General features: G+C 43.4%; 1 protein-coding gene across 1 annotated transcript in view; it reads left to right on the top strand.

Moving 5' to 3' along the window:
* Positions 1–7,964, top strand: part of JPT2 (Jupiter microtubule associated homolog 2) — an 18,796-nt gene extending 10,832 nt beyond the window's left edge. Inside the window, exons 4-5 of the mRNA XM_003790777.3 lie at positions 5,966–6,014; positions 7,212–7,964. Of these exons, the coding sequence (XP_003790825.1) occupies positions 5,966–6,014; positions 7,212–7,399 (237 nt within the window). The 3' untranslated portion in view covers positions 7,400–7,964. The remainder of the gene's footprint in view (positions 1–5,965; positions 6,015–7,211) is intronic.
* The last annotated feature ends 54 nt before the right edge of the window (positions 7,965–8,018 follow it).

The raw sequence follows: 8,018 nt of genomic DNA on the forward strand, positions 1-8,018 counted from the left end.
ACAAACAAAAAAAAGATAGAATCAAATCCAAGGCACTTCCAGGTGTACCAGCTTGTTCATTTGAGCCTAGCTGACTGAAGCCCTGGAAGAAGTGGTTCTCTTTGTGTGTTGGTGGCCAGGGACACCCACTGCAAACAGGCTGCCACTGCTGCTCTTTACTACATAGCGCCAAGGAGTAAGGCAAAGAGTTACATAATTGAACATATGATAGCAGTTGGACCCTCGTGAATTTTTCACTGTTCTTATTTCATTTGGGAAGGGGAAAAAAGGGGGTGGTGGTGGTTTTGTTTTCTGTTTTTTGAAACAGAGTCTTGCTCTGTCGCCCAAGCTGAAATGCAGTGACGTCATCATAGTTCACTGCAGCCTCAAACTCCTGGATTTAAACAATCTTCTTACCTCAGCCTCCAATAGTGCCGGGATCTTATACTGAGCCACTGTGCCCAGCCAGTGGTGGCTTTTGATTGGCATTGCCCCTCACAGTTATATAAAGTCTTAATTGGTATTATCTGTACAAATTTGTGGTGTTTGGCTAAAGTATAGCTAATGCCTCTGAACTAATAAAAGACACCAACAGAATAATATGACCAGAGCCTCTTCACCTACAACACTGACTTAGTAGCCACTGGAAAGTAGAATGCCTGAGCAATATGACTTTGGATGTGGCCTTAGGAAGAATTGGTTAGATCTGTGACCTCCCAGAGCTAAAGTCAAGGGCTTGACTAAGGCCAGTCCTGGCTTCCCTAAAGACCAGAGCCTGCACTAGCTTGGATGTTCGTTTGCTTGAGTGGTGGTAGAATATTTCTGGGGTTTACTGCATCCAGACTCAGATTCCTCAGTAAGAAAGGCCAGGATCTTTATTTTTACACATATATATTTTTTGTGGTTGTTGTTGTTTTGGTTTGTTTTTTTGAGACAGAGTCTATGTTACCCTCAGTAGAGTGCTGTGATGTCATAGCTCACAGCAACTTCAAACTCTTGGGCTCAAGCAATTCTTTTGCCTCAGCCTCCCTAGTAGCTGGGACTATAGGCGCCTCCCATAATGCCTGGCTATTTTTTTTTTTGTTTAGCAGGCCTGGATCAGGTTCGAACCCACCAGTCTGGGTATATGTGGCTGGTGCCCTAATCACTGAGCTGTGGGCGCTGAACCTATTATTAACATAATTATTAGCAGTATTTTAAACTTACTTATTTGTTTTTCCACCTTTGTTGTGGTCGGAAGGTATGGTCTTATTCCCACAGAAAATTCTTACCCAGAGAAGAATGGAGTTGCCTTTTCCTAGAAAATTGCTGAACTTTTGTTGGTTCATATACCACAAAATGGACCATTGCAGAATTAAAATGGAAATACAGAAAGGACTGAGACAAGGAGAAAACATGAATGGATCAAAGAATATCAGCTTGGTTTGAATTGCCCTGCATCTCTGCTGTGCTGGTGCCTCTGCAGTAACATCTGCCTTTCCAGTGTTGTAGGAGCAAAGAGAGCATCTCCTCGGAAAGTATCTTTAGATATTGTGCTACAAGCTGAATCTTGACCAGAAATGGCCTAAAAGTCAGCAATTCTTCACTAAGGGAGGAGCTTGAATTAGCCAAACAAGGATAAGATGTTTCTTGCTGTGACTCACATGTTCCAGTGAATGGAAAGGGATTGGGCAGAGGACTGTGCACCCTTAGCACAGCTGGGTGTGGACCAAATGGAAACAGAATAGGGATTCCCTTGATTTTTAGTCAACATATAAAGGTCTTGGTTGGGCGCGGTGGCTATGCCTATAATCACTGTGGGTGGCTGAGGCAGGTGGATTGCCCTGAACTCACCGGTTTGAGACCAGCCTGAATAAGAGGAAGGCCCCATCTCTAAAAATAGTCAGGCGTTGTGGCAGGTACCTGTAGTCCCACCTACTTGGAAGGCTGAGGCAAGAGAATCACTTCAGCCCAAGATTTTGAGGTTGCTATGAGCTATGATGCTACAGCGCTCTACTAGGAGTGACAAAGTGAAAATCTGTCTCAAAAATAAATAAATAAATAAAGGTCTTGGATCCAGGACTATTGGTCATCGCCAGCATCACTGGGGAAATGATCAATTTCAAGTCAAGGTTAGGGAGTGCACAAGGTGAACTAGAACTTTTTGTAATACCAGAAATCCAGGAACCTCTCACATACTTCTAGGATGGTGCCAGAAGGACTCAGACCAAGTATGGAGAGGGGCCATGAGCCAGAAGTGATGAATGGCTATAGTGTTTGAACAGGTTAGAATTCATGGGCTCATAATGGCACTCAAAATAATTTGTGACCTTTAAAGAATGCCAGAGGACCCATTCACAAAGCTGGTGGAGGACAAGATAGGGATCTTTTTTTTTTTTCTTTAAGTATTTGAGATGATAGATTTACTAATTAGCTTGATTTAATCATTGCACATTGTAAACATTTCTTAAAACATCTCATACACCATACAAATAAATACATGACAAGATAGGGATCTTAACCAGCATTTTCTTTGTGTACTTACTATATGTCAGGATAGTAGCTAACATCATAAAAGTACTCCTGCTATAAATAAAAAGGAAGTACAGAATTAGAATATCACCATGTTGCAAACTTGTAGGTCACTGCCACTTCACGCTTGGCACACCCAAACAAACCCAAGTTAAGGTAGGAAGGTAATGGACATCAGTAGATATTTGCATTCCAAAAGGAGGGATAATCAGCCATTATGGGCCTGGTAATGGACAGCCATTATGGACCATCTTTTTTTTTTATTATTATTAGATCATATTTGTGCACATTATGGACCACCTTTGATGAGATCTTATAAAAAACATCAAGCTGAAATCAGACCAAACTTCATACTAGTTAACACCACAAAGATATAATTAGAATAACAATATATACAAAATTACATGATGGACCATAGAGGGGGGTCCTGGAGATGAAGAAATTTAATATAGTCCCTATTGAATTCCTAAGAATTTTTTTCAGAAATGGAAAAACCCATCCTAAAATTCAGATGGAATCTCAAGGGACCTCAAATACGGAAAATAATCTTGAAAAGGAAAACATTGGAGGCTTATACTTCCCAGTTTCAAATCTTACACAAAACAAATTTAAATAACCTGGGACTGACATAGGACAGACATATAGACCCGTAGATAGAATTGAGAACTGAGCCAGGCATGGTGGCTCACCCCTGTAATTCTAGCACTCTGGGAGGCTGAGGCAGGTGGATTGCCCTGAGCTCATGGGTTCCAGACCAGCCTGAGCAAGAACAAGACCCCATCTCTAAAAATAGCTGGGAGTTGTGGCAGGCGCCAGTAGTCCCAGCTACTTGGGAGGCTGAGGCAAGAGAATCACTTGAGCCCAGGAATATGAGGTTGCTATGAGCTATGATGCCATGGCACTTTGCCAAGGGTGACAAAGTAAGACTCTGTCTCAAAAGAAAAAAAAACAACTGAGAAATAGACCCTCCGAAATAAACCTGTGTTTAATTGATTTTTCCACAAGAGTACTTAGATCATCCAATGGGAAACGAACAGTCTCTTCAACAAATAGCACTGGGATTCAGCGCCAGCCACATACACCAAGGTGGCGGGTTTGAACCCAGCCTGGGCCAACTAAACAACTGCAACCGAAAAATAGCAGGGCATTGTGGCAGGCACCTGTAGTCCTAACTACTTGGGAGGCTGAGGCAAGAGAATCGCTTAAGCCCAAGAGTTGGAGGTTGCTGTGAGCTGTGATGCCACAGCATTCTGCCAAAGGTGACATAGTGAGACTGTCTCAAAAAAAAAAAAAAAAAAAAACACTGGGAAAAATATGCTTGTGCATGCATAAAGATAAAAAGTTGGGACCTTAACACCATATGTAAGGATGAACTCAAAATGGATCAAAAACCTAAAGTTAATAGCTAAAACTATGAAATTGTTAGATTATAGAAACAAATCATCATGATCTTGTATTTGGCGATGGAGTTTTAGATATGACACCAAAACCACAGACAACAAAATAAAAAATGAATAAGTTGGACTTCATTAAAATTGAAAACTAATATGCATCTAAGGACACTGGTAAGAGTATAAAGATGCCAGGTGCGGTGGCCCACAACTGTACTCCTAGCACTCTAGGAGGCCAACGGGAGAGGATCACCTAAGCTCAGGAGTTCAAGACTAGCCTGAGTTAGAGCAAGACCCTCTAAAAAATAACCAGGCATTGTGGGGGGTGCCTGTAGTCCCAGCTATTCCGGAGGCTGAGACAGGAGAATCACTTGAGCTAGAGTCTGAAGATGCTGTGAGCTATGATGCCATGGCTCTCTACTAGGGGCAACAAAGTGAGACTATGTCTTCAAAAAAAAAAAAAAAATTGGGCTTTGTTATCATTAATATTTGCAGTTTTGAGAGTTGTTTGTTGGGGTTCTTTTGTTTGTTTGTTTGTGTATGCTTGAGATGAATTTCGCTCTGTCACCCTGGGTAGAGTGCCATGGTGTCAGCTCACAGCAACCTCAAACACTTGGGGTCAAGAGATACTCCTGCTTCAGTCTTCTGAGTAGCTGGGACTATAGGTGTGAACTATCATAACACCTGGCTAGTTTTTCTGTTTTTAGTAGAGCCAGGGTCTCGTTCTTGCTCAGGCTGGCCTCAAACTCCTAAACTCAAGCAGTCCATCCCTTGGCCTCCCAGGATGCTGAGATTATAGCCATGAGCCACCATGCCTGGCCTAGAATATTATTTATTTATTTATTTTTGTAGAGACAGAGTTTCACTTTATCGCCCTTGGTAGAGTGCCGTGGCATCACACAGCTCACAGCAACCTCCAACTCCTAGGCTTAGGTGATTCTCTTGCCTAAGCCTCCCAAGTAGCTGGGACTACAGGCATTACCACAATGCCCAGCTATTTTTTTGTTGCAGTTTGGCTGGGGTTGGGTTTGAACCCGCCACCCTCAGTATATGGGGCTGGCGCCCTATCCACTGAGCCACAGGTGCCATCCAGAATATTGTTTTAAAGGACATTTTTAACAGCCACATCTTCAGATATCTGTGGATCAATGAGATATCTGGGATTTGCTTCAGAATAATCCTTGTAGAAATTGGAGAAGACTGAGGTTGGAAGAACAGTGTGTCTAAGACAAGGGTGGGGACAAGAGCTGGTGTCATTATGGCTATCCAGAGAGTTATGTGGGGTTCACTGTATTATTCCCTCTACTCTGTTTATGGTTAAAATTGTCCATAGTAAGAACATTTTTTAAAAGTTATCGACCAGATATAGTGGCACACAGAAGTGGTCTCAGCTACTTGGTCTTAGCTCCAGGGCAGGCTGAGGGAGGAGGATAACTTGAGCTCAAGAGTTGAAGTGAGTAGTGAGCTATGATTGCATCACTATACTGTAGCCTGGAAGTCAGAGTGAGATCTGTCTCTTAAAAAAAAACAAAAGTTTAAGTCATTCATGTTCTGATTTTTGTGAGAAAGAAATCCTCATGGCCCTGAAAAGAGTACAGCCATTCTGGGAAACAGCTGGTGAGAAAAAGCATGCCAGAAACCAAACTTATCACTGCAAACCTTTACCCCCAGAGTGCTTCAAGGCCATTGTTCCTGGGAAACAACAGAATGGTAATTTATAACTCTGTCCTGACTGATAGCCAGTTAAGGTAGTAACTCTAGATTTGCCCTGAGTGTAAAAATTAGTCCCTCTGCAGAAGGGTTTACTCCCTTGGGAAACCCTCCCACATTCAACCCCCACTGATAAGGGATAATGAAAGCCTCTTGAACCTGAGAGCTGAGCTGGCTCCTAATCAGACTCCACTCTGCTTTTCTCCCTTTCCTAGGTTAATAAAGCCTTTCCAATCTCTGGACTGGCTTCCTTTCCTTCTTAGGTACTTTCTCACCTATACATACTACCCCTGTTCCTCAGTTTTCAATGTCTACTTTAATAAGGGTCAAAAAGTTCTGAACCAACTGTGACCTAATGGTTTGCCTTGTTGCAGGATCACATTTTCTTATGTGAAGGAGAAGAACCAAAATCAGATCATAAAGGTGAGCTTTTGTTTCTGTCCCTTATTGCTGAGTGGCCTGATTCTAGAAGAGTTGCTGGTATGTGACCTCAGGGAGTGAAAGGGAGTTATTTCTCTGTACCTCGTAGGCCAGCCTACTAAAACATGCAATGATGTGTTTATTGCTGAGAGAATCTTGTACTTAAGGAACCCTGTGGTAAAAAGATTTTCTTTCCTTGTTGCTAATCAGCCTTGGTCTAAAACCAAGGTATTGTCTTCCTAGAAGCTGATCTATGTAGTGAAGGGCCAGGATCCCAAACCTTTTATGAACTCATGATCAGTAATAGAGATGGCAGAAAAAAATCCAGAGGAGGAAACCTGGCAAATGGGAAGGGGAAATGCACGGCAGGGTGGGTGGGTGGGCAAGGACATGAGTCTCCTCTGTCAGTCACCCAGGAATGAGCTGCTCTGACGTCAGGCTGGAGGTCAGAATTCCACTCTCAACTTGAACTGTGGGCAGTGATTTCTCTTTTTGGATCACCATTTCCCTAAAATGATGACCCAGATACATAGGCATTCATTCTTCCTTCAAAATGTCCAGAGTAGGCTTAGTGCCTGTAGCTCAGGGGCGAAAGTGCCGGCCACACACACCGAGGAAGTTCAAACCTGACCCGGGCCTGCCAAACAATGACAACTATAACAAGAAAATAGCCAAGCATTGTGGCAGGCACCTGTAGTGCCAGCTACTTGGGAGGCTGAGGCAAGAGAATCGCTTAAGCCCAAGAGTTCGAGGTTGCTGTGAGCTGTGACGCCATGCACTCTACCATAGTGAGACTGTGAAAAGAAAAAAAAAATGTCTAGAGCAGTAATGACAAGAAGCTTTGCCTTCATCTTATCAGACCTTTCAATAAGATGTTGTCTTGCTTACTCTGAGAAAGTCTGCTTTTATACTAAGGAAGAAGAAATGAGAATGGAGTCTAACAAGCAATATAAACGAACAACTAACTTAGGAAGAAATCAAGGAGTGTTTATAATAGTGAGCCCTGAAGTTATGCTCATTTCATGACCTGCATCTGCTAAATGCAGTGAGTTGGCGTGGGCCAGAATCAAAAGCCCGGTTTCCCCCTTTCCCAGTTACAGTGTGAACTTCTGATGTGCCCCATGACACTTTACTCCCTCAGTGTACCTGTCAGGATGACAGTTTGCTTCTAACCAGCTGTGTGCTGACTTTATTCCACAGCTGCAACAAGCATCCCACCTGGAGAAGAGGCGGGTGAGAGAGGCAGCACCAGAGAAGTGGACCACGCCGGGGAGCACGAGCCCAGGCCCAAGATTGACAGCCATGAGCCAAGGCTGGGTCCTCGGCCTCGCTCACACAACAAAGTCCTAAACCCACCTGGAGGCAAATCCAGCATTTCCTTCTACTAAAAGAACTACTGCCTTATCACAGCCTGACAAGAAAATCAAGAGTTGGGGTATTCAATGCTGTCATTTCCTTTAGCCCAAACGAGCTGGGGTGGGAAGAGGGTTTGTTGTGCGTGTGAAGCTGGGTGCTCAGAGTCTCCATTGATGATATCATGAGAGCTGCTTAGAGAACCATGCCTTCCAGACTGAGAAAGACACATCTTTACGGGGATAAATGATATCCCCTGGTTTTCACTCATTTGTAGTTTCAGACAGGAGATGAGCTCTAGGGCAGGGAGATGTTTCAGGGCCGTGTGAGGCTTGGTGAAGCCTTCCTGTCCTTCTATCAGCAGTGTGCCAGCTGACGGGACATCTAGAAATGACTGAAAGAACCAAACAGCCTGCCCTTTGCTTGGGGTGGAGGGGAGCAAAGCATATACAGAGACACTGGCAAGGCATGAGGTGGGTCTCCAGATGCAACCTCTGTAGATGCTAATGCTGGTTAACTGTCACCAAAATGCTCCCTGACTCTGAGATTCCTGCTGCTGAACCCTATCTTCTCCAGTCCATACCCAGTGTGGATTTTATATAGATAAATATATATATTTAATCCCTACACACAGGGGATTATATATATATATAT

Source organism: Otolemur garnettii, unplaced genomic scaffold (assembly GCF_000181295.1).
Source record: "Otolemur garnettii isolate 467f Iridium unplaced genomic scaffold, OtoGar3 scaffold00044, whole genome shotgun sequence".
NCBI lineage: Eukaryota > Metazoa > Chordata > Mammalia > Primates > Galagidae > Otolemur > Otolemur garnettii.